At 39.1% G+C, this 27,016-nt stretch overlaps 1 protein-coding gene across 3 annotated transcripts in view; it reads right to left on the reverse strand.

Annotated features, from left to right (window-relative positions):
* Positions 1-27,016, reverse strand: part of MYH10 (myosin heavy chain 10) — a 102,257-nt gene that overhangs the window by 15,961 nt on the left and 59,280 nt on the right. For all 3 annotated transcript variants that reach the window (XM_068655245.1, XM_068655243.1, XM_068655244.1), the window contains 21 exons: positions 25,648-25,711; positions 23,904-24,002; positions 22,811-22,954; positions 22,411-22,506; positions 18,573-18,691; positions 18,002-18,154; positions 17,414-17,587; positions 15,480-15,653; positions 12,992-13,106; positions 9,249-9,442; positions 8,725-8,846; positions 8,328-8,397; positions 8,068-8,228; positions 7,346-7,454; positions 7,132-7,263; positions 5,964-6,170; positions 4,503-4,640; positions 3,769-3,892; positions 1,446-1,617; positions 491-703; positions 241-385 (listed from right to left, as the gene is read on the reverse strand). In XM_068655245.1, the coding sequence (XP_068511346.1) occupies positions 241-385; positions 491-703; positions 1,446-1,617; positions 3,769-3,892; positions 4,503-4,640; positions 5,964-6,170; positions 7,132-7,263; positions 7,346-7,454; positions 8,068-8,228; positions 8,328-8,397; positions 8,725-8,846; positions 9,249-9,442; positions 12,992-13,106; positions 15,480-15,653; positions 17,414-17,587; positions 18,002-18,154; positions 18,573-18,691; positions 22,411-22,506; positions 22,811-22,954; positions 23,904-24,002; positions 25,648-25,711 (2,925 nt within the window). The remainder of the gene's footprint in view (positions 1-240; positions 386-490; positions 704-1,445; positions 1,618-3,768; positions 3,893-4,502; positions 4,641-5,963; positions 6,171-7,131; positions 7,264-7,345; positions 7,455-8,067; positions 8,229-8,327; positions 8,398-8,724; positions 8,847-9,248; positions 9,443-12,991; positions 13,107-15,479; positions 15,654-17,413; positions 17,588-18,001; positions 18,155-18,572; positions 18,692-22,410; positions 22,507-22,810; positions 22,955-23,903; positions 24,003-25,647; positions 25,712-27,016) is intronic.

Genomic DNA, 27,016 nt, shown 5'->3' on the forward strand with positions numbered 1-27,016 from the left:
CACGTGACTTTTATCTCTAGGTGCACTGTTTCCAAGTCTAATGAAGACTTTTCAGACAGATGCCAAGAGTGTCTAATAGTTACATGTGTGATGTATCTGATTCAATTACAACAGTAACATATGGAAAGAGAAAGACAACTTAGCTCTGCAGATGTCAGTGGAAGGGACTAGAACAGTTACATCACATGTGTAAAATCCTGAAGCAGAACAATACATTTCTGTAATTCATTTTCTGCTTACTCTTTTGGCCTGTTCGAGCTGTTCAGAGAGCTCTTCCAAGGCAGTAGCATGTCTCTGCCTGATTTCCTGGATCTGTGCTTCATGGTTCTTGGTTTCCTCTTCAATTGCTTTCTTCAGCTCAGCCACCTCCTGCTCACGCTTCGTCCTAGAGCAAGCATCAAGTATTATAAAAAAAATAAAATCAACATTTTAGTCTTTGGTAAATTAAAGATTAGTTTTATTAGTGCCTTAGACAGGTGTATGACCCTACCTCAGCTCTTGCTGTGCTGCAGTGGTATCCAAGGTATCTTCCAGTTCAGTTTTTAAAGCCTCCAACTCTTCACTTAGATCTCTTTTCTGCTTTTCTGCCTTGTTTCGTGATGCCTTCTCAGATTCAAGATCCTCCTGGAGTTCTGCAATTTGAGCCTGCAACTCTCTTATCACTTTCAGTGCATTGTTTTTCTGAACTGCTTCTTCATCACCTCTGTTAAACAGGGGCACATCAGTTAATATTTCTTAACCTCAGATCTATTCTCATAACAGTCTGGCTTTAATTATATACACAAATGATAGTTTAGAAAAAAAAAGACTTTGTAAAACTTTTTAGGTAGAGTAACAGCACAACAGCAGTTTTCTTAAAGTCTTGACAAGCACAATGCCTCAATATGCACTATAAGAATCATCAGCCTTTCAAGTTAACATCCAAGTATTCCAGTTTTGTAGATGCCACTAAATACTGTTCCAAAAATGCACCCTGTTTATAGAATTTTCTTTCTACAAAATAACAGATCATTATTCAATATAATAGAAACACCCTTTCTATTTTTTACATGATAGAAAGGCTACTGCACAAGTCTTGGTAATTTATCCCTATCACTGGAAATACTCTGACCATTAAGACAACTCACTGACAATCTCATGTTTTTCCCTCTTAAGCCTGAGCTCTGAAGACTAAAAAGCTTATGCTAGTTATTGCATTACCCAATGCTAGTTTCACAAGTATACTATTTTTTTTTTTTTTGCAGCTTTGTAGAGCAAGGACACAGATAAAACACTAAATTCCTTTTTTGCCACATCCACTCACAGCACATGGATGGCTACAGATGCCCTAGCACAAATACGAACTGGCTTGTGTTAATATTCCCTGTTCTATACAACTGAAAAGCAGCCTGGTAGAGTAGCTTTCCACCACATTTCTGTAGTCATAAGCCCTGTGGTGCCCTTACCTAGCAAGAGCAGCCTGCAGCTCTTCTTCTTTCTTGGCCAGCTGGATCTTCAGTTCTTCAATCTGGGCTTGCAGCTCAGCTATTTGGTCCTGTAGGTCTGTTGTTTCACCATCAAGTTTTCTTTTAGCTTTTTCCAATTCTTGACGGGTCTTCTCCTCCTTTTTTAAGCGCTCTAGGGAAGTGACATAGATTTATCAGTGTTGTTTTTTTCCTCCAATTACCCTCAGACTGTTTGTGAGCAGGGGAATGGGGTGGCAGGAAGGGTGGAAGTTTAGTTTATACCATGTCAATTCTTTCTTCAGTCTGTAACTGGAAGGCTGACAGGGAAAAATGAAATAACGAAGCAGAGCTTCATGACATAGAAAGTTAAGAAAAAAAGTTGACAACTCCAGAGGAGGAAAGTTTGAGGGGAACAGAAACAACCTAATCTTGACAGAAAATAAGGAATAGAATCTAAGAGAAGGACAGCTTGAGCTGTTAGGACAGATGATAATGGACATACAGATTCAAAAATGAAGATCGGCTAAGGCTTGGAAAAAATGACAGTTTGCATAGTTTTTGAAGGGCTAGGCAAGACTCCAAAAGGTCTACTGGAAAATAATACAGATTTAAGAAAACTTGGACAATCACAGTTTTTGGAAACATCTGTGCCATTAAGTCACATCACATTGGTATTTAGCAAGGTTTGTGACCCTTAAAGTAATTTGCTTTTCTAGCTGATATACTCCTGCCCTGAGGCATTTCTTTGTGAAAGACATCCACTGATTAGTGCCATAGCAATACAATGCATTTAGTTTATCTGCCTGTTGTCTGAACAAGATAGTTCCTGACTGCATTGTTTAGCAGTTTGCTAATGGCTAGGTATGTTAATAAACTGAAGCAACAGGAAGGTTTTGCCAAATCACTAGTTCTTAGCATAGCATTAGCACAATTCTACATATATTATCATAAATTATTAGACTTAGTCAATATTTTGTGGGTCTTCTGTGTACACATTTCTTTTACATCCTGGATTAAGACTTCATATTCTATATAGAAAGAGAGCCATGCTCACGAACCACCTCTTAGTGCCACCCAAGGCAATTTAGGATTTTCCAGAAAAAAAGATTAATAGTCTCTCTAAACAATTCTTGACCAAAAAAATTGCACTTTCCCTTCTGTTTTTGCATTACAGTTCTCAGGAGCTTTAGATAGAACATTGTCACAAGACCCAATTTTGTAACTGAGAAAGTTCACAGTAAACTGAATTATTTTTTGGTCCAAATTTAAGTGCCTAACAGTGCCAAGACCCTAGCAGAGAAAGCTTAAGGGCTTCTTGAACCATCTCCAACAGTAAATATTATCCTACAGTGTTTCACTAGCCAACAAATTGCATGCCTTATAGTTAAGCTTTAATTTCCATTTTTTTGGTCATCCAAAATATGCCTTGGAATGGCACCATAACCAAACGCATCTGCCAAATATCTTCAAAAACATTAATCTTGATTTGAGCAAACAACTACTCAAGCATTTTTTTCCAGTTAACAAGCTTTACTTATGCTCACCTTATGGTCTCCGAATGATTTTTAAAGAAAAGGCACATCAATCCTCTACTATCCCTATTAGGTCAATACCTACTTATAACAGAAAATTAAGCTTTGCTATGCTTCCCATAAGAACAACCGTTTTAAAAGATGTAGTAAGCCATGCCATAATAAAGTTAGTTAAAAACTATTTCCAAATTAGGACACAAAGAGCAGTTTTGCCTTATATTTTACTGCTTTGACTTGGCAGTTTCTTCACATTGTGTAATAGCTATGTTCAACATTTTTTTTTTTTTAATCAAGAAGGGTTACATATAGGGCAGGTTTAGCCTGTGACAACATAGCTAAATAATCCAAAACAAACAGACAGAGAAATTAAACTATTTTTGATACACAAAACATTAACAAAACAATTCAGATTTGCTTAGGCTTCTAGTATGTTTTGGCTAGTAACACTATTTCAGAAATATATTTGCCTAATATGTTATTTAGAAAACTATAGCAATTCCACAAGGCAGATGTTTGACTTTAACATCATGAATTTCAGAATGCATTTAACTAAAACAATCTCAAAACTGAAAAACAAGTTAAAGAAGAGTAAGATGGAGCAGCCAGATGCAACAAGCCTTGAAAAAGCATAGTATCTGACAAGATAGATAACAAATAACAGCTATTAAGGTATCCACATGTAAGGGTATGTTTAGCAGACTGGGACAGACACTGCATACACTGTGAGAGGTGATCCATCCTCTCTGGTGTGACCTCCCAGTTGTTAATAGGCAAATGTAGTAAGAACAAACCTTCTAGATCGGTGATCATCATCTCTTGTTTGTTCTTGAGTTTGGCCAAGTTTTTGGCCTTTTCTTCTTCTTCAGCCAGCTGAGAAGTACATTCAGCAATTCGATCCTCCATCAGCTTCTTTTCCTAGTTAGAAGAAAGGGCAGGGGTCTATGTAGAGAATAACTTCCAAAAGATGACTCAAAGACTCTCTAAACAGCACAAATAACTGAATGTATGAAACCCATATAGAGGTCTCATATACAGTGTATTAATACATTTTATTTCATGTGACTGACCCATCAATCTTAGGGATCAATTTGAGTAGTATAGAAACATGAACATTTGTTTTCCCAAGAATGAGAGATTTGGAATTTAAGGCATGTTTTTGTTTACTGCACACTTTTGGAAAACCAGGTCACTTCCACTTGTCATCCAGGAGCATCTATATAGATCAGAGAAAACAATGGTAGCATCTGTATGGCTAGCAAAGAACAATTGTAGCTATGACAAAACATTTAAAGCTCTTAGATTAGAAGACTCATGAAACCATTAAGAACGCATGCCAAATGCCACCCTTTTAAAGGTCATTTCTGAAAAACTCCAGGTCTCTTAGCTTCAACCTGTTCAAACCCCACAAGTCTTCAAGGTAGGAACTCTAATGGTAAGATAGCAGCAGCTTCAAACGTTTTGAGAACCATCACTTGCATTACTAACACTTATAAGCAGAATCTCCACCCATGCATACTGGTCTCACCTTCAAAAATTTGGAATTTTGGTCCTCCAACAGTAGGATCTCTTCTTCCATCTTCTTGATTTTAGCTTCAGCTGTCACTTTTTCAAGCTGCAACTTCTGTCTAGCTCCCTCCTCCTCATCAAGCTGTTCCTCTAGGTCCTGGGAAGAAAGGCAAGTGCATGTGTGTATTTTCCAGGTTACCTACGTGTCAACATTTTATTCTTTTGCTGGGTGGAAAACTTATTTTGAAGAGCCAGTTGCCCTAAATAAAACTAAAAAAAATACTTTTATTTTATTGATATTGTAAACGAGTCTAAAAAACTGGTAATGAAATTAAGGGCCATGTGACACACGGAAATTTTTTTTTGTACTCTGTATTTTAGATTTGGCTGAAGCATGCCGTCTTGGAAATACATGCTCACTCCACTACAGTCTTTCACCTTCCTGATTTTGCACATAAAAATAAAAATCCACCACAGAGGGAAATTAGACCCAGCACTACCTAATGACAAACAAGTTAGATTGGGTTTTATGTCAAATACTTCCTAGCACACTGCATTTGAATAGGGCCTCAGGTATAACAGTGCAATCGTCTGGGAAGAGACTCACACTGAAATCAGGAGACTGAATTCCTGTAGTCTAGAGCTCAACATTACAGCTGAACAATGTCAGAGAGATCGGCACAAATACTTAAATACTAGCAGAAAAGTAACAATTTATTGTGTTTCTCTTCATTCATCAATACTTATTAAAAGTCATCACAAGCTATGGGATGTGGGATTTATCTCCCCTTCAAGTACTATTAGTATTTTGAAAAATAGTAAAGTTATGGATCCCCTGAACCCATAAGGATTTTAAGGTCTCCAGGTGTTCAAAAGGAAGCACCTGAAGTCTTCACAAAAAACAACTCAAAGGAGATTAAGTTGTTTCATGAAAATTCAAAGGAAGAATATTCTTCGTGATAATCACTGGATTTAAATCAGAAAACGTTTTCTTATAGAATCGTAGAACAGCTTGGGTTAGAAGGGACCTTAAAGATCACCCAGTTCCACCCCCTCTGCCATGGGCAGGGATGCCACCCTTGGATGCCCAGGGCCTCATCCAACCTGGTCTTGAACACCTCCAGGGATGGGGCATCCACAACCGATATTATCCCATCAGTCTCTTGAAGAAAGCAGGTGAGACCCATGCAGCTATTCCAGATTCCTGCCCACTCAGAAGTGCTTGCTGCCTTAGTCCTCTATCTGAATATGCAATAGATAGAACAGTGCATTTTGGCTTTTCTTTTTCTTTCCTCAACCTCACACCTTTGGAAACCACAGAAATCTAAACACAGTAAGATAAATTAATTTGATTTTTTCTTTTTATTCCATATGTGGTGCTAAGGAACTGACTTCCTCCTTGCTGGGGAGGTGGTAAGCTTTCCTACCCTTCACTGTTTTGTTTGCATGCTTTTCCATTTCAAGACACCAAGAAACATACCTGAATATGGCCCTGCATTTTCTTTTTCTCATTCTGCAATATTTGATTTCTTTCTTCCTCCTCCTCAACCCTGGACTCCAAGTCATGGAGAATTTCTTCCAGCTCTTGTTTTTTGGCAGCCAAGCGAGCCCTCATCTCCTCAGCTTCTGCAAAGAGCTCCGTCTCAGCCTGCAGCTGCTCTGCAAGAATGTTTTTCTCTTCTAGAAGCTGCAAATATTAGACAAGTAGTACAAAGTTGTAAAGCAGTAAAAACTTGATGTTTTGAAGTCTCTCGTGAGACTACACACATAGGACAACTACAAAAAGTTCTCTAAAGACTAAGTTCTGTTCCAATTCTAGACTACCTGGTTCACATCCAAAAGTGAAAACTTATCACAGGGCTTTATCAGCAGTCCAGAAGACCCCAACTCCAGGAATAGAGCTACAGCAACAATCACTCAACTGCCTCGCCCAGTTTAAGGAACAGACCCCACCAGGGCACCTGCCCCACTTGCTCTGTTCTACAAGCAACAAAAAGATGAGAGAAGTGCCTGTTTGCTGGAACCATCCCTCATCCTTGCACAGTAGCAGAGCAGTGTCATAGGTAGCTGGAGGGAGGTTGGCTCTTGCAGTCACTGGAATAGAACTGAAACATTACCTCTTGCTGTGCAATCTCAAGAATAGGAATTAAAATTTTCCCATTCTAGATATCCATCACAGTTCTATCATGTCTCAACTACCACAGTGACAAATACAAATCTGTCTGTATTGATACATTTTCAGCTGTTCTTCAAATTGGTACCAATCTTACTATAAATTCATTTATGTTTTGCCCAATAATGGTCAACATTTTTTCCCCATGTCTCCAAGACACAGCACGGAAATATCCCACCCTGAAAGCATAACTGAAGAGTAAAATGCTGCTGCTACTGAGGTTCTTTCAAAGCCAGGGAACGCTAACAGAACTATTATTTTGCCCTTTTTTTTTTTTTTGGCCTTTAATAAAGTATCTCCACGCTCCTGAAGGAATGCTCAACTTTTATTTTCCTGTTTTTAGCCAAGTGTAAAGGCAGTTAACTCATCTGACAAAAACAGTATTTTGATCAGAGGCCTCTCCTACACACCTCCCTCAACACAGGACATAGTGCAACACATTTCGCATATTAAGAAGTTGATTTGCAGCACAAACCTGTTGATGTTTCCTTTCCATTTCCTCAAGTTCTGCTTCTACTTTTGTCTGTTTTTCTTTCACTTTCATTAGTTCTTCATCTTTGGCTTGAAGTTCTTCTTCTTGACGAGTCACCTGAAGAAGAGGCTTCACCTGCAAAATTTTGAAATGAACAAGTGAGAAATCAGATTGACCTATTTACAAAAGTCAAAGAAAATAACAGAATATAACAAACCTTTGTGAAGACTCTCCACCACTGCCAGTGCCTAAGCTTTAAATATGCAGCACAATTCCTCTGCAGGATTTTCAGTGCACTCAGTTGCTGCTGTTTCTTTGCAAAGGCCCTGAAGACAGAAAGAGCAAAACATTTCATGTTAAGAACAGCTATGCACAAATCTGTGTTTTTGATTTTTTTTTTTTATGAAGGTTACCCAACTCTAGAGCACTTGCAGACCATTATTTATTTAAAGTTTTAATGACTATATTGACTTAATCATAAGTCAATCACTTAACTCCTTAATTAAAGAGGATAGGCAAGAGCTGGATTCCATTTTGCCAATGCTATTTAAGACTTTTTCCTCAAATTGATAAAAATCAGGATGGATTAGACAGTGAACCGCCCCCCTTAGTTTCATAAAAACAGTTTCCCAGAGTACTTCTGAGAACTTATGATGGAGCAGGAGAGATTTTTTGCAATCATTAGCTATATGGAAGTAAACTGCTCCATGTGTCATAAAGCCAAGACCTAGAAAAGCAGATATTGTTATGAATGAAGGTACAAAGTCTTATTAGAATTAGTAGGTAGAGACTTACCTCTTTCCCTTGTACACAACTACAATATTTCAGGCAACATACTTTCTTAAGAAAAGTCTGTCCTTAGATAGAAGTTTTGAAGCCTAGCTACCTATAAAAGAGACTTGTAATCAAAAGCAGATCCAGTCATAAAAGCACACATACTTTCTAGCCAGGTATCCTCTGCAGACTGCCTGGAAGAAGATGATAATGTCTGTGATCTTCAGATCTCGTTCTTCTTCTAAGTGTGCCAAGACACCAGCTCGGAAAAATATCTTGCTCTGTCCAATTCTGTATAAGTTGGGGTCCAGCTCTAAGGCTCTGATCTACATGGATAGACAAGTACATGGCTTTTATGTCAAGAAAAGGACATTTTTTGTTTTAACTTTTCAGTGTTTTAACAATATTTAGGCATAAATACTTACCATTCGCTCACAGGCTTGCTTACCATCCATAAAACCTTTTGGAATTGCATTGGGAGTAAGGATCTCATACCTTGAAGTCAAACAAAAAAAAGTCTTTATATTTACCAGTAATCTTTATTTTTATAAACCCATACAGGTATTACCACCAAGTGCATGACTAAGAAGTTCCTCCAGAAAGTTTTTCCAGAAGCCCATTTTAGGTTGCTCTCCCTTCCTTATTCTCTTTCGGATAAACTAAGCATTTAACAGCTTTGAGTTCAAACCACCTCAGGACATCACACACTGATATGGATTTTGTTCTACTTGTGTTTGTTGTTTTTTTTTTTTTTCTTCCAATAATTTAACAAGAAACTTCACCTCAAAAATAAAAACCTCAAGAGACTATGCACATTGTTACCTCTGTCTAAATTCCTGGAAGACTATTCTGTTTGGAAATCCTTGTCGACAAATCCTTATTCCTTCCAAAACACCATTGCAACGAAGCTGATCTAGAACTAGGTGTGGATCCAATTTTCCAGCCTGGACAAACAAAAACATGATTTTTAAATTTTTAATTTTCAATCATGAAAAACTGCAGTTTAAATTTTTCAAGATACTCTCTACAAAATCAACTGTCTAGATTGGGGGTGCGCTTGGGAATACTGAGAAGACATTCATAGAATGGTTTGGGCTGGACAGGACATTAAGGACCATCTAGTTCCAACCCTGCTGCCATAGGCAGGGAGACCTTCCACTACATCAAGTTACCCAAAGCAACTACTAGATCAGGTAGCACAAAGTATATTGGTCTGTGTGAAAGCTTTGCAACACCTGCCTTGGGATTTCAAAGCGAATACCCAGACAGCATGCATAATTTAAAGTGCACATAAATACTCTTATTAATAAGGAGAAAGAATTCAGGGAGTAGTCTGTAGCACATACCCTCTTTTCATGGTTTGGAATGATGCAGCGAACAAAATTGGGATTAGTGTTTCGGAGCGTTGCCATCAGCTTGGTGAGAGACTCCTTGTACAGTTGCCCAACAGTACGAAACATGCCCTTCTTGGTCTTGTATGCAGAGCCAAAAGCAGTCTCTGTTATTCCAGTGACCTGATCCAGACCGACAATACGATCCACTGGGAAGGACAAGAGAAAGTAAATAAGTGAACCTTAATATTTGTCTGGTATAAAGATGCACAGGAAGAAGAGCAATAGTGCAGCAGCAAAAGCTTTGTGGAACAAATGACAGAAGATGCCATCAGTAGGCAAGGCAGTCAGCAGGTACTAGGGACGCTGTGCAGAAGCAGTGGAACCAGAAGCCACAAACTTAAACAGCAGAGTAGTGGAGCTTTAGTAGGAACCTACTAAAATATCTAGCTCTTTACTTGCAGTTCTACATGACCAGTAAAGCCATTTTCTTTAAGTAAACTTTTAAGAAAGACAATTGCCTAGAAACTGGCAATTCTTCATGTTCTTACAATACGAAATATTTGAGTTGAACGTTTGGAATTAGTTATCTGTTCATATTTGTTTAAAATGAAGAGTCACTTATGACAATCATATAGGTGAAGTATGAGTTCTACTGAATGGTCAAATTTGTTTGAGGACAATGATTTACAGAAGAGTTGGAAATAGTATTATTTCAGTGACAAGAGGGGAAAAAGTATTTGCCCGACTTTTGCAAGTCAGAGATTTTGAATAATTCTTTCAAGTTGTATATAAATCTGTGGAGATTTCCCCTTCACCAAAAGAGGGTTTTCAAAACAGGAAAACTGCACACCCATGCACTTCAAAGCTGCCATAAAGCATCAGAATAGAGAAAGGTTTTGTTTAATTTTGAAACATTTTGGGTAAGGATCTCCCTGGCTTCTTCTTTAGAAGCACACATTCCTAATCTGTCATCATTAAGACCCTTACGCCAAAAACATGAACAAGACTGCGATTCCACGTGCGTGTCAACAGTTATTTAAACAGCTTGCTTAAACATGGAATAAGGTGGCTTACATCCTAATAATAGCTGGTACTTCTTAGTACTGAATAAATACACAACATGCATTGGTTCTCCATGAAATCAAGAGATTATATGTAATTTGTTTTTGTAATGTTATCTTCACATTCAGTTACACCAAAGCAAAGGGAAACGCTACCAGAATTAGTTTTGTATATAAAGAATCAGAAAGTGTCAGTGTTTTATTTCATACTTGTACTCATATGGCTTTCAAAAGCCTATACAAAACAGGAAGATTAAAAGCAGAAAAATACAGGGCAACAAGTTTGAATAACCACTTGCAAGTCTCATGTAGTACAGAGCAGAGCCCAGATCCTCCACACACAGTTTTAAATGCAAGAATCTATGTGGCTTATTAGAGTTAGAAGAATAAGTCTGTAGCAAGTTGTTCATAAGTGCATATCCCAAATATTTATTTTGGAGCAGAATTGAGTTCTACAGAAGAAGGGGGATAAAAATTACTGGAAGTTTACAGAAGCTGGAAGATTACAGAAGCTATAGTTTTTTTAATTGAGTTCTACAGAAGAAGGGGGATAGAAATTCATCTTACAGAAGATGAATGTAACAGCACGTACCCAACAGACACCACTAACGACTGGACATCATTCAGTTTTGGCATCTGACATCTCCAAGACCACGTACAGTTTTAAAATGTTGTGAATAAATCAATTTTGATTTGTGTGTCTTGTCTTTTGCTCCCCTCTGTCCTCCAACTATATTAAGGTTATTTATATTGAAATAATCAATATTAAAGATCATTTGTGTCTTCCCTGTAGGTTAAGAGCAGTCACTGAACAGCATGAATGAAATTACCTATTGGCTAAAACTTCTGAACTCACACTCAGTAATTATTATTATTATTTTATTTTTTTTTAAGTAAACAGCACTTGCAGCCTAAAGTATGTAGTATATCGAGAATAGCAGGTTTCAAGTAAAAATTGCAAAGGTTGAAGGCACAAGCTTCACACACACATTTCAAAACTTGGAGAGGAAGAAGGGGAGGATGAAGAGGTTGGATAAAAATATCTAAAGCTTCTTCAAAATACCTAAGTAAGTGGTTTAATTTTAATACCTTAATAAAAGCATGCAATTTCTACAAGGGGAAATATTAAACATGTTTTTAAAATAGAACAACTCCGGTAAGTCAAGGAGAAATTTATTTTATATACTCCACTAACGAAACTGCAGCATTTCTGATAGTTTTCATAGATTCTTCACCTCCCCTTCTCAAAAACCATACCTACATTCTAAAATATCCAGAGTTTTGTCAATGTTGGACTGCAGAAAGAAGCTTGATAGTGTTATAAAGCTTATGCATTGTCTCAAATACTTAGAGCTACCAGAATTATCATTTAAGAAGCAATTCTGGAACTAGGAAGCAACAAACCTTTTCATCTGCAATGCTTAAATGCAATGCATAATATAGATGCTATATGTATGCAGCAGCAACTGAATAGGTATGCACTCAGAACATTTGCCTTGTGGAGGTATACCTAAATTTAGCATGAAATGAAAAAGTTCATGCAAGCCTACGAGCAAAAATGGTTTTCCTGTAGATACAACAGCCCTGCCTTTAGGAGGCCTATGGTTTTTATATCCATTCACCTGGTGGATCATGAAGACCAGTAATATTGTCATAGAAACAGGCTCTCTGAATATTCTGAATCTCTAAGGCAGAGAAACAGCAAAAACAGAAAGACAGAAGAGCAGACACACAAGACACTTCAGTTAGTATACAGAACAGGTTTATCAATTGCAAGCAGACTTAACTGTGCTACAAAGGCCATTAGGCCACAACATATTCCATGCATATTTCAATTATCTGTGGAAGCAGGTTTTGAATATTTGGATCAAACCACTTTCATTTCTACACATGTACTCGAAAGGAGCAGATCCCCAACCAAAGAGTTCTTAATATATTCATTGTAACACCTCTCTGCAGCTGAGCCAAGTAAGTACTCCTGAGAAGATGGAAACTCTGTATTAACCTACAGCAACACCTGTATCACAAGCTGGAATTTTTCCTGGAGTAAGAAAGCACAGGCTTTATGCACTATGACATGTAAATATAGTTATTAATATACTGTGATGTTAAAAACTGTAAGAGTCCCTGCTTAGTAGTTATTTGGTTATTTCTGCTTCTTGGAGCATTTTGGGAAAAAAATTTGTTGACGTGCAGGTAAAACTAGTTAAACAGCAATGTGCAGTTCAGTAGGCAAAATATTGCATTTGATTTTAATATGGAATATATAAGCACTGGTTTAGCTGTTAATGAGTTTTATTTCAGGAAATACGTTTTCCAGGGTGTCACCCACCCCTGCACTGTACTGCTCATGTAAGAAGCAGCTGTTTATATTCAGGACTTCAGTGCAGCAAGTCAAGAATTTTAGACATAATTCTACAGATAAAATTTGACACAGGTTAACACGTAGTAGGTGAGTTATCAGTTCAAATAATGAATATGAGAAGCAGCTACTCAGAAATGGTACATGTGCAAAAGACCATACTAAGAGCAACGCAGCTTCCCTCTTGTATTTTTGGTACTGAACCATAGAGAAAACACTGTAGATATTTACAATGAAGAGGTGGAAGTGAGGACAGAACAGGCACAAAAAGATAACTAATCCAGCAAGGAGAAATCTCCAACAACTTCTGTACTCAGAGCATGACCTCTTACCATCTTTCCAAAGTTCTGCAACAAATTTGTCAGAAGACTGGTGCAAGAGTGTAGCCACATTGTCATTCAGGGGGTCCATGTTCTTCATCAACCACTCATCTGCCTTGTAGTCTACCTTTAGAGCAGACAAATTGCAAACGGTCACAACATACTACCAGCCTTAATTTTAGATTTTCTAGCTTTAAAAATAAGCTTTCAAAACAGTATACTGATAACTCTTCTCCCATTCTTTTAAATATTCTCTTGGCAGAACTTAGTTGTCTCTCCTTAGAGTACTTCAAAGTACCACTAAAACGTATTGATCTATTGAAAGAGTAAAAGTAAATAATAATGAATTCAATTTAAACTTCATCTGACTTTTTGCTTACTAGTAGCTAGCATACATTTCTCAGCTTAGCAGTATTGACAAAATAAGGCTCTGCTGTTTGCTGTGAAGATGTAGAAAGAACTCCGACACAGACCTTAATTACTGTATATAAATGCCTGGGTTAAACTAAGAACGTGCTGAAAAAATAAATTTTTAGTTTTACTATAACAGATCTACATAAACATTTTGTTCTATAAACAAAACAAGGAGAGATCTTATCTTTGAAAGAAACAGTTCTGTGGTTTTGCCATGAAACTATAGCTCAGCAGTTGCAAATTCCATGCTACCAACATGGACTTCATCACAATGCAAAAGAGAGCCCTAAAAAATAAAAATCTAGCAACCTTTGGGTAGCATGGTTTTGCTTCAACAAGACCAAAAAGGTAGCTATTTCTAAATGAGGACTTTGGAAGGCAAGCCAAATTCAAATACTCCCACCATCTAAAATCAGATGAGAGCATCTTAGTCTTTTTTGCAGAAAGATATTTTACAAGGATTTCACTTTTGAAGGACATACACACTCCGACTGGTAACTGAAAAGCACTTTGTCAGAAGAAGGTAAGTCAATGCAGAGTCAGCATCACAGAAATGCCTGCAATGTCCTGAAGAATGGCTGGCTGCTGCCAAACAATTACTTCTTTGTACTCTGGTACCAAGATGTTTTACTTCATTTTGATTACCTAAAGGTAATCTTTTGTTTCACAGCCAATTTACTATTAACTGTAGCAACAGTGATTGACTATTTCTAAAGTTACTATTTTAAATATCGAAGCAACACATTTATTTTATTTTGCTACAATTATCTAATTGGCGCCACCAAACATTAATGAATAGATAACATTAATAATATTTGAAATTAAAAGAGACTAGAACAGACTAGAACAGACTAGAACAGACTAGAACAGACTAGAACAGACTAGAACAGACTAGAACAGACTAGAACAGACTAGAACAGACTAGAACAGACTAGAACAGACTAGAACAGACTAGAACAGACTAGAACAGACTAGAACAGACTAGAACAGACTAGAACAGACTAGAACAGACTAGAACAGACTAGAACAGACTAGAACAGACTCCTCTTCTCCAGGCTGAACAGGCCCAGTGCCCTCAGCCGCTCCTCATACATCTTCCCCTCTAGGCCCTTCACCATCTTTGTTGCCCTCCCCTGGACACTCTCCAACAGTTCAATGTCCTTTTTGTACTGTGGTGCCCAGAACTGCACACAGTACTCGAGGTGAGGCCACACCAGAGTAGAGCGGGACAATCACCTCCCTCGACCGACTAGCGATGCCGTGCTTGATGCACCCCAGGACACGGTTGGCCCTCCTGGCTGCCAGGGCACACTGCTGGCTCATGTTCAACTTGCTGCCAACCACAACCCCCAGATTCCTCTCTGCAGGGCTGCTCTCCAGCATCTCATCGCCCAGTCTGTACGTACAGCCAGGGTTGCCCCGTCCTTGGTGCAGGACCCGGCACTTGCCTTTGTTAAACTTCATGTGGTTGGTGATCACCCAGCTCTCCAAGAAGTGGTACTAGGATTAAAGTTTAGCTATTTATGAAACTGGTTACATAGTGTGACCCTACAGAATAGACTTGGTGATCATGAAATGTCTACAAAATGCTGACAAGGATTACATGGCTGCTTCATGGACCAGTTTACATTGCATCCAAGCTCTGCCCCTCAGCAGAAAAATGAAGGTTGAATTAACAGTAAAGGTGAAAATACACCAGTTTAGCTATAGAAGGGAACAAATGGTCTTGTGTTGAACTGAGGGAATAAAGTTGAACAAGATAGTACTGACATAGTCCTACTTATGCATTACCAACTTGGAAACATACTCAGAATAGACCACTCTAGTAAGCCCTGAAAAAACTCACCTCTAAGACCTGACAACAAAATTTCAGGGAATTGAAATATTTACTTATTTTAATATTATTATTTTTATCTTCTGTCTGATATTTGGTAACAAGAGTTCCATCAGAGCACTCCCGCATGTCCAAAAAACCAAAACCAGGCCACCTTCTTGCACAAGTACTTCTAAATTTGGTAGCTACGCACCTCATAATACTTTCCTTAAACCAATGTTTCAAACCAAGTATCTAATATTTAACTCTTACCTTCCCTGCATAATGAATAATGCAGAAGTCTGCTTTGTCCTTGAGCTGTCTTGGCTTTTGGAATTTGGAGTGGGTTCCTTGCTCTTGGACCAATTTTTCCACAAATGTTTTGTCAGTAGCTTTAGGGAACCAGCATTCTTCATCCAGTAACGCTAACACACCAGGAGGATTTGCCTGAAATTCAGATATATTTTATTTGTATTACTATTTAAGATGCATATATTTCATAATATTTTGTATTCAAAACATGTAATTGAATGCCACAATAAAAAGTTAATTCTAGTTTGATATAAATTAAAGCAAACTGTGGGGGAATTCAGTTCCATGAAGGCATTTTGACTGATTCAAACCAATTCATTCCAATGTATATGGACTCCGATAGAGCTGACCTAGCACTGCCTGAAGCCTTGCTTTCAGACGAGACTGGAATAGATGACCTCCAGAGTTTCCTTCCAAACATTTCTACAGCACATACCTATGCAGCAGCTCACCCAGGTTTCCACAGTAGTTACTGTCATGCTTTAATGTTGGCAAAACTGAAGACAATTATCCCTCCCAGCCACTTGATACTACTGTGGCAGCCACGAAGCCTTCCCTTGCCAAGCCTTGTGTTGATATGCAGTAGCAGCATCCAGAGGGATTCAGCAGGCTTAACTTCAGCAGCCAGCAGTTTCATACACTACTCCATTAGAGGGTTTGTTTATTCTTAGAATGAAGTAGGGAACAAGCAACACTAGCATTGTAGCATTGTACAGCTGTAGAATTGTTTGACAATCATTTTCCTCAGGGAAGACAGACCGATATACACAGGAACAGAATGGAAAAATAGTTCATAAAGATTTGTATTTTAAAAGTTTCTAATGAACTCCGAAATTAAACATTTGAAGATGTTTATATTTGCCTACTACATAGCATCACATACTTCATTTGCTGAACAATTAAGACTATACTGACATTTCCTTTAAAAAAAAAAAAAAGTACTTTAATGCATTTTAGAATATTCACTTAAGCCATCAACACCCCCATTCTGAAGCCTCCAGTCTTTTTGGCAGAGATTTTACCTTCCAAGGAGACAGAATTTTAAGTTCCATTCTCAAAATGCAACATTTTGATAACTGAAATAAGATTTCCCTTTTGTTACTGCAACACAAGAAAACAACCAAACAAAAAACCACCAATGCCAGAGTGTGTCTGTTCTGCTCTTCAGGATGCACAGCATCATTGGCACTGCCAACTTTGGGTACTCTAGAGTACGCACAGATGAATGTCCAGAGCAGTAACTGCAATGCTCTAGTTTTAATTAAACAGAGTCATAAAATAACTTTGACAGCATACTTCTGACGTACAAAGAGAACCTTCCAGGAATTATGATCCTCAGTTCTCCCAGTCCCTTCCTGAAACCAGCTGTTCGTACTGCTTCGAAGTCTTTTTCAGCTTCCATATACTGAGCAGCCAGAATATCAAAGTGCAGTGATAACACCACCTTTAAAATATTACTGTCCTATTCAAAAGGCAGATTTGCAAGAAAGTTTATCCTAAATGGGGTTTCAGAATTTTTTCTATTAATTTCAAAGTTTTACCTTAAGTCTTGAAAAGCTTTCTTACTAAATCACCACACTACAGCTCCTATAATGCACTGCCATGGTTCATTATCAAAGTGGAAGGACTAAAGACTTCGTTAGTACAAGGGAAAAGGTATAAAAATAGTTGCTTAATATCTTCAGCAGAGTGTTTTACCCTAACATCAGGTCAAAATCCCTTAAAGATAAATCCTTTTTATTAATACGTGGCATTTTAGGCCTTGGAATTCAGCATTCAAGTTAACTGTTTCCACAATAGCTTTGCAAGAAATCTCTGTACAGTCCTACAATTTGTAAGACAAACGCTTGAGATGAACCCCTTCTCCTTAGAGTATTATTAACGCATAAACTCACAGGTCTTTCGATCAAGTCAATGCAAGGCTGCAGATCCAGTCCAAAGTCAATGAAATTCCACTCTATACCCTCTCGTTGGTACTCCTCTTGCTCCAGGATAAACATCGTGTGGTTGAATAACTGCTGAAGCTTCTCATTGGTGTAGTTAATGCAGAGTTGCTCAAAGGAGTTCAACTACAAAAATAACATTCATAAGCAAGAATAATTCAGTGACAGGATTTACCACGTTTGGAAGTCAAAAATTTGACCTTGTAAGGAAATTCCCTGAAAGCCCTGCAACATTCAAGGACATTGTAAAGAAAAGTAGAAAAAGGATTATTCAAAGTCTCTTATGTTCCCTGGTACCTATACTGAACTAGCACATAATAGGGAAACATAATTGTTGTAGAAACATCACATATCAGAGAATGGTTCACTGTTTGATTTTTTGGCACTGTAATTCAGGGTTGTCAAAGCATTCATGTGCTACAAACCCCAAAACCCTTCTGCAGCCTTGGAACATGCATGCGTTTAGTAGCACTACAGTTAATCCTGAATGCACAATAACATGGAGAGGAAAAGAAAAATCTGATCAGTGTTTTAAAGTACCTCAAAGATCTCAAACCCAGCAATATCCAGAATTCCAATAAAAGACGCTCCCTGTCGTTTGGTCCTGTCCAAAGCTTTGTTAATGCGGTGAACAAGCCAGCGGAAGAGGCGTTCATAGGTGGCCTTTGCCAAAGCTTCCACTGCAAAGTCTGCCTGAAAATGCAAACAGGAAAGTTTATTTACTCTGGAAAAGTCATCAAAAGAACATGGACATGGATGTTATCAAAAATAACTGAGCAACAAAAGAAGTTCAATGGCGTTAATACCTCTGGGGAAAGAAAACAAGCAGACGAAGTAGTATGCAGCTTGATGTTATGGTCATGTGTTTCTAAACAGTACCGTAAAAACAAAAGCTCTATGCATTTAGTATGTATAACTACATGAAAGGATAAAACCAACAGAAGGCTAAGGAAAAGGAAGTTTCTTTTACTCTACCACTGACTTTTACCACTTAAAGGATGTTTAGTGAGGACAGCAAACGTTAGTGGCAGTGAACATTTAATCCCACCTTTTCTTAGTAAGGAGGAATCAGGATGACGTACTGTTTCATCTTTAAAGCACCACAACTTACTTGTTCTTTGGTCTGGGCTTTCTGAACGTAATCTCTGCCGACTTTGATGCGTGGTGTCAGTATGGCCCGGGTGAACTCCATCACGTTCATTCCCAGTAGATGGCAGAGTTTCTGTGCAACTGGAAATTGAAGTAATAAATGTAAGTGCTTAAATCCTCCACAGCAGCTAGCAACATGGGTGAAACATGCTACTGACAAAGGCATTCATGCACCAACTGAAAAATTTAACAGCTATTCAAAATAGCTGTCAGGAAGATGCACTTCTCTTGTGGACAGACCTACCCTACTGCAAAGCCTGTGTCTGTGGGACTTCATCCCAAAAGCTGACGCAAATGTCTACAGAAGTACCCACTGAACTTCTTTAAGGGAATGTGGAAAATGTTACATTTCACAAAGTTACAAGGAGGTCATGCAGCAGTCTATTGCCCACACACAGGTCTTCATTTTATTACTTTAACGGGAGCATTTTCTCACCTCCAAAAAAAAAAAGCACAGCATGGTGTCACACGTCAACTCCATCACATTAAAGGTTCCTTAAAAACCTGAGCTTCAGTTTAGGCAGGTATGGCAGCATAATGCTATGAATGCTCGTATTATAGACAATAACAAAATACCTTGTTTATACAAAATATTATAAACCCATGTGTTAAATTGCTTAGAATAACGCATACAGCAGCTCACTTTTAGACAGCTTGAATTCTCCTGGTGTCCTGGTTCATTGTTTGGAATTATGCGTTACGCACACCCTCATCAGATATTCTCGCTGCATCAACCCCTTTTTCCAAACAACCTTTCCAATAGGCTAGGTGCTTATGATTCCAAATTTCTAAAAATGAAAGTGACGCTAAAGATATTTTTAGGTCTGGGTAAGTGCTGCCCTTTAGCAGGAAGCTTTCCACACTGTATTCAGTAAGTATTTCAACCTTCTAGCTTTCTAGTCTAGCAGCTCATTGTTTTACTGTTGAAATAAAAATATTTTTTTTATAAACCTACATTAAAAAAGATAGTACCGACATAAAAGCAGAGGATGTTTTTGTATGGTATTCAAAATGCTACTACTTGGTTTTAAAGTCTGCAATTCTCTCTGCTATACCTTCATTAGAATGGCTCACACATCAAAACGTAGCTGCATCAGTGAAGTTAGCGTGGCATCACCAACTGAGTATTCCTTTCACTTTAGCTACGTGCACGAGCACTTGTCAGGCACGATCTGCCCTTAGTGAAGCCATACTGGTGGCAGCCAACTGGACTTCACTAAGGGCAGATCGCACCTGACAAATTTGGTGGCCTGCTACAACAGGGTTACAGCACTGGCGGATAAGGGAAAAGCAACTGACATCACCCTCCTGGACTCGTGCAAGGCATTTGACACTGTCCCCCATGATACACTTGTCTCTAAATTGGAGCCGCATGGATGTGACGGATGGAGCACAGTGGGTAAGTAACTGGCTGGATGGTTGCACTCAGAGCTGCGGTCAGAGGCTCAGCGTCCAGGTGGAGATCAGTAACGAGTGGTGTTCCTCAGGGGTCAGCACTGGGACCGGCACTGTTTAATATCTTTGTCAGGGATATGGACAGGGGAACTGAGTGCACCCTCAACAAGTCTGCTGATGCCACTGAGCTGCGTGGTGCAGTTGATGTGCTGGAGGGAAGGGCTGCCGTCATGAGGGGCCTGGGCAGGCTGGGAGGTGGGTCCGTGCAGCCCTCATGAGGTTCAGCAAGGCCAAGGGCAAGGTGCTGCATTGGGCTGGGGCAATCCCAAGCACAAATCCAGGCTGGGCAGGGAATGGGCTGAGAGCAGCCCTGAGGAGAGGGACCTGGGGGTGTTGGTGGATGAGAAGCTCCACATGAGCCAGCAGCGTGTGCAATTGCAGCCCAGAAAGGCAGAGACAACACCGAGCCATGCTCTCTCACTCACTTGGTTTCCCTCCTTTAGTCAGATCATTTAAAAGCTCTCTGTGCAATTTCCATCACTGACATGTAGGATTCTTTTTTTTTTACTATTATTTTTTTTATTACTCTTGATCAACATTGCACCAAAACCAACATACAACTCATCTTGTTCACTTACAGCTGAGGAATGTCCACTTAACTGTCCACTTATTGTAGCAAGCTCTGGCTATCCAACTTCAGTTTTAATTTCTGGATAAGGCAAAGATGCTGGAAAAGCTTGTATCATAGTTCAAGTACAAACCTTATGAAATTGTTTATGAACCTTTCGGAAGAAAGGCTTCTAAACCTGACAAATGTGAATTGGTTCTGTAAAAAACAGCTTCGCTCCCCCCCCCTTCCTCCAGGACTACTATATGAACTTTTTGCTATCTCTTGTGTTTATACTTGAAATGGGCCTTTAACTATTTCCTTTTTCTTTTTTTCATCCACGTTGTTTAGGTTCACACCTTTACTACCCACATAAATTCCTTCCTGTCTATGGGGAGACAAATCTGCCCTATTTCAGACACACCTCTAAACTCGTCACTGTCATGACACTTATTTCTCCGTAGTATACCAGGAAAACCCATCAGAGATGTGACAATACAGATGACAAGCTGATGAAGATCAGTTTCATTCAGTGTCTTCAAAAAGATATGGTAAAAAGTATCACCAGATAACCTAGTAGATTAGATTTTAAATGCAGAACAGCAACATGCCTTAACTGCAATTTGATCTTTTCAGCATCTTCACTTTATTTAAAATTCTATATTCAATAGCACACTATTGGATATAGATATACAGATAGAGATATAGATCTACTATATATCTATATAGATATACTTATCCTTTAGAATTCTACGTCCAAAAACAACAGTAATAAAACAAAAGTGAAGATAGTCAGAAAGTAAGAGGCATTTCTATCTTTTATACATTCCACCTTTTAAATGGACACATACTCCTTTGAACTGCCTCAGCTGACACTAAAAGCCCCAAAACCCAATCCCCCACCCAAGCTTTCTTCCTCCCTGCAAAACCCCAAATGACAACTGCAAGCCAAATGTCCAGTCAGTGATTGTCGAGCTTTAATCCATACCTGCTTGCTGGAGCAGCAGGTCACTGCCCTGGGAAATCACAAAAGTTTTGGACACTGCAAGCAGTACGTGCACACAGCAATTTAGGGCAATTATGAAACAAGACAGACAAGAATTTGATTCGTGCATGAGCAGCAGGTCTCATGAATGATTCTTACTGCTCCATGCGCTGAGGTCAGTTCTCAAAGCTGACTTTCCATGACAGCCTTTAAAAGGCCACAACTGAAGTACTAAATTCAAAATCTGAGAACTGCTTCATCAGCTATTTTAGTGAAGAAAGAAAGAACTCCTCAAAATGCTGATTGCATTGCATTTAGGGTACTGATAAATTTTAGTCACACTACCACACCACTTCAGAAGTCAGATTTTCTGAAATACAGCATTCTTATGTTCAGCCATTTCACTATGGAAGTTGTGCTTGGCTCCAGGGTTCTTATCATTGGCAAGAAAACTGCTGTCAGGAACCAAAGAAAACAAATGGATTTAAGCATGCACTTTTTCCTAGTGCTTAAGTCTTTGTAGACAGCAATAAACAGGACTACAACTGAAATACTTAAAGTTTAGAAGCAATGAAAATGGCACAATTTCTGTTGATGGATACCTGAATTTGTCTGCATTATGAGAACAGAAGACGCGAGTTTTAATAATTACCTGTTGGCTACTACCATTGCAATCATGGCACCTTTTTGCCACAAAACTTTAACAAGGAAGCTCAGAAGGCTGCTCTGTACTCAAAGATACACACTAAACAAACGATAGGAAGAAAACTGCAGCTCAAGTTAAAGGAAGCTGTACAAGCGTGACCAACTTACCAGTATTCTCTGGCATAGAGGCTTGATCGGTATTTCTCTCCTTCTTAAAGGAAATATTCCCAAATTGTAGCACTGAAGACACCACTTTCAGCATTGCTGTGTTAACAAGAGACATATACACCAGTTTAATTGAAGAGAGTTCAACTTAGCAAATTTTTCTTCAGTTACTTACATCATTTTCCTTCCCAACTTGAAGCACAAGTTCAGAAAGGAAATAGTTTTATATCACACATTTTAGGCAAATGGCTTTAACTCAGCTGTAAGCTTATGTTAAGCAAACACTTATTGCAGGCTGTCAAGACACTGAAACAACGTTAAATCTGTTGACTAAATTTGTAAGTGTGTACACACCTGTACAGGACAAAAAGTACACTTTAACAATCTAAGAGGCTTAACTTACACAAGATCTCATCGTGTGAAAATCCCATGATATGCATTGCTTCCATAGTCTCCTGAAAGTTATCCTTGTCTTGTTGCCCAGGAATGGGGATGTAGCCATTAGATAAAAATCTGTAATTGTTAAATCCTTCAAGCAGCAGATCAGCTGTATTTGGGGGAAAGGAGAAGAGGAAGAAAAACAAGCTAAGGAACTGCTGTTCACACCCACCTGCACACCGTTTTCACTAAACATACAGCCTATGCTTTACAAATCAGTTCCTCAACTATGGCTACAAGCCATCATACCAGCTTAGTAATTCATTCTTTTAAAACTAAAAACATGAATATACCCTAAAAGCTGAAGCCAGATTCCCAGAACACCTACCTGAAGCATCCTACATTAGCTCTTTAATGTATTATGCCTGTGAAAAGAACATTACCTGACTCAGGTCTAGCATAATAAATCCCTATTTAAAGTACCCTAAAACAAGCATCTCTATTGGAAGTCTATTGGAAGGTAACAGACACAAGCAGAAGTGGAGTTGGGTATTGATGATAAACACATCAAGGATGCTAAACGCAAGTTTATTTAACACAGAACAAAAAGTGGGTCAATTCTCTGAAGTCTGTACCTTCAAACATTTCCACTTATCACGGCCTAGCAGGAATCCCCAGTTACCAGGAGAAAAGGGTAGAAGATCACCAGCACAGTACTGCAAAGGGCGAACCTCATGGTTTCATTATGTACTGGCAAAATGGCTGCTATTCTCCTTAGTCTGAAGGCACTGCCAACCAGATTTGTTATTAATCAGCTGGGAGCACACTGCCGTTTCAGTCCAGCGATTCCTGGCCAGAGACTGAAGACACCAGCCTGCCCAAACAAGACTTTGTCAAGTAGCAGCCGTTTGCTTGAAATGCAACAGTTGTTTGACAGCATACTTGACAAAACACAAAAGTTACTTCAAAATCAAGCCACCTGGCTTTTCATTTCTTTCTTCTTTTAAAGCTCGCTGTTTCAAGACCAAACAATAGTTCAAACTCAACTGCGTTAACACCAGAATAACAAACTCAGCACACAAATGCAACAGATTTAAACAGTGAGATTCTTAACTTACACTTGAGGTGTTCTCCTGCTCCAGCTAGCAATTGATAGAAGATATGAAATGTCCGCTCATCCTTAGCCTGACGAACAGCGCGAGACTTCTCCAACAAGTCTGATTACAGCTAGAGTCAAGGATGCTCTAAAATTTTGGGTAAAAAAAGCCATCCAGTGCACACAGAACTCAAAGCAGGCTATATAATTACATAAGGACCAAAAGGAACTGTAATACTAATGACAGGACTACATTCAATACAAACTTTCAGTAACTTGAAATGAGGGATTTCAAATTCAGACAGACAGAAGCCCACATTTAATTCCAGCAAACTCGTTTCTTGGATTCTGTCTACATTTCCCCGCCACACGCAGCTGATGTCTGTAAGGGATCACTGAGACCTAAGTGAGAGGGGGAGCTGGTCTCATTCTTTTTCAATCATTCTTCTATTAGGACTTGAGTCCTACTCGAAGTACAAAAACCCAGCAGCTGCTGAACACTAAAGTACTCTTTCTAGTGCATTCAGCATTTCTTTCAAGTATGTTTTTTGTTTTTTTAATAGGCTATTCTTCATTGCCTTTAAAAAGTTTCCAAACTCAAATTTGTGCAGCTGATAGTCTCTAGTAAGCTGCAACAAGCTGTTGTGTTATTTAAATGTTCATATCTTGATATTCCATATTGTAAAACAAATGTGGGACCACTATTTGAAATGACACAAGGGCAAGTTCCTGCGATGAAGGAAGAATTCCCTAAAAGATAAGTCCTCCTGTTCTCATAAACCTCTGGACAAAACTATTCGAAACTTTCATAAAAGCAAGAATTGCCCTCGTTCCTGTCCCTAAGCACCAAACTGAAAAAAAATTGTTCAACATTAAAGCATATTTTGAATAACTGCAGGTTTTTCCCAGCCTTATTGGGAAATTTTTATATTTTATGACAGTACCAAACACACACACTATCCTTAAAATGAAGCAGTTTAACTCACAGGCACAAAATGAAAGCTTAATTGCATCAATGTTTATGATTAATACTCACAAGATATTGTTTACCAAGGGTCTTCATTTCATAACTTTATGGCCACCCTGTTTCTATTCCCCACAGAGAAGCAGCTAAACAGACTAGGAAAGTTTACACATTCTTAGAAAACAACTTTAGAGAAGGCTTTCAGGAGAAGTGTTTTTACTTGTTCTTATGCAATCACACATAAAAATGGACCTTAGAACTACAACTGAATTAGGCTTCAGCATTAATTGGTAGTAAGCCTTGTGTCGCCAAACCTCCCTGGTATCCAGAAGCCCCGTGAAACCAGAAGGTGACGGGCACGACAGCACCTCCAGCGCCGTCACTCATTGCTGAGCACCATCTCCATCCTGGCAGAGAGCTGCTCCTGCAGCGCTGAGCGGCAGCCTTCGGCACAGTACAGTGCTTCCAGCTAGGAAAGTGTATTTTTTCTGGCATCCCTCCAAAACGATAACGTGCATAGAGCAAGCACACTTGAAATAATTCCTTTGACAAACCCTGTTTTTAAGTCTAGCCTAACACTGCAGCAGATTTCAGAGTGCTAAGCGTTGGTATATCCAATTTCTAAGCCTGAGGAAGCACGCTGGCTTTATGACATTCAAGCACTTATTTTGAAACAAAAGAGAGACATTGTCAATGAAATCCAGAAATACAGTAACCTTTCACTACATTCCAACAAATTCAAGGGTTAAAAAAAAACATTTGAAACTTGCATTTCACACTGACATAGCAGGAAGGAGGATACATGTCTCAATGTTGGCCCCGACAATATAACCAGTAACATCAAAGTTAATCCTAATGAACTTGCCCTGCAAAGAAAAAAGATTTCTGTAAGTACTTATTTTTTCATTACGACAACTCAGCTGTCTGTATGAAAACAATGCAACCTGCACGTTGGGTAATAAGCATTTCACACAAGTTCAAATGAAATCTCCATTCAGCACACTCGTCACGTCAGTGAACGCATCACTCCGCATTCAAACACCTTCTGAAGACCAACACACCAGGGCTCTCACGCTGACAGAGCACGTTAAGTGACAGTAGAGCAATGCTGAGAGTTTCAGTGTGCACATTGACTCTACTCCCTGCCCCAGGACTGGGCTGCCTGCTACCTCCACGGTCTCTTGTCTAGGGGTGGTAAAGAAGGGACCTAGAGAGACAATGCACCCCTTTCTTCCACACACATCTCCTTTTCCCCACAAAGGAGAAAATACAGAGCATACTTCCCCCACACACTGGCTTTTGGGAAGAAACTGGTTGCAAGTGAACACACGGTACTGGGTCTCAGAGTTCAACCTAATCAGTTTTAAGCCATTTCAGTTCCCCAGCCTGGTTTGTCGCTTCCCACAAATGTTCCCCACTGGTTCTGGCTTGGATTTGGACCACTTCTAGTGTCTGTGCTCATGAAACTGGTATTTCCCTGGATGCAAGTGTCTGAAGAAACCAGTGGGAATACTCTGCAACCACACCAGGATCTCCATTTTCATCACATCCAATTTCTAGAGTCTTATCTACACAGAAACAGGTTTTGGAGCTCAGGGAGTATCACAGCAATTTGCTAACAGCCAGCTGAACGCTTCTTTTGATGATATCTGCACAAAGTCACCTACTAAGATCTTCTGTGAAGCCCTTTTGAAAGCTTTCTTGAAATCATTATCCAGGTCCTCCCATATCTCAAGTCTGACAGATTATTGCTATTAGTATGTTAACGAGAATTCCTGTTTGGCAGAACCCTTTCACTCAGGGAATGTACTACGGATTTCCATATTAAATATTCTGCTCTACAATGTGGAGAATAGATGTATTCCAGCAATGGCCTGACCCACCAAGTGTTTCTGCAGTGCCATGCTGCAGAATTACAACACCTGAACAAGTTACCAATCATTCAAACCATCACTTACCAGAACACCCTTGACCTCTCGGTTCCCTGGTGGCCCAATCGAGCCAAAAAGGTTTGTGTGTGCACGACTGACTGTGCTTCTCTCCCCAGCCAGGCCAGGGCACCCAGAGGAAGGAACACCCAAGCCAGCCTTACCTCGACTCAGCCTCAGAGCACAGCAACTGCTCTGACTCAGTTGCACTCCCTCAGCTCAGGGATTTCTCCAAGATTTAGG

The sequence above is a fragment of the Anas acuta genome, chromosome 18 (genome assembly GCF_963932015.1).
Source record: "Anas acuta chromosome 18, bAnaAcu1.1, whole genome shotgun sequence".
Classification (NCBI taxonomy): domain Eukaryota; kingdom Metazoa; phylum Chordata; class Aves; order Anseriformes; family Anatidae; genus Anas; species Anas acuta.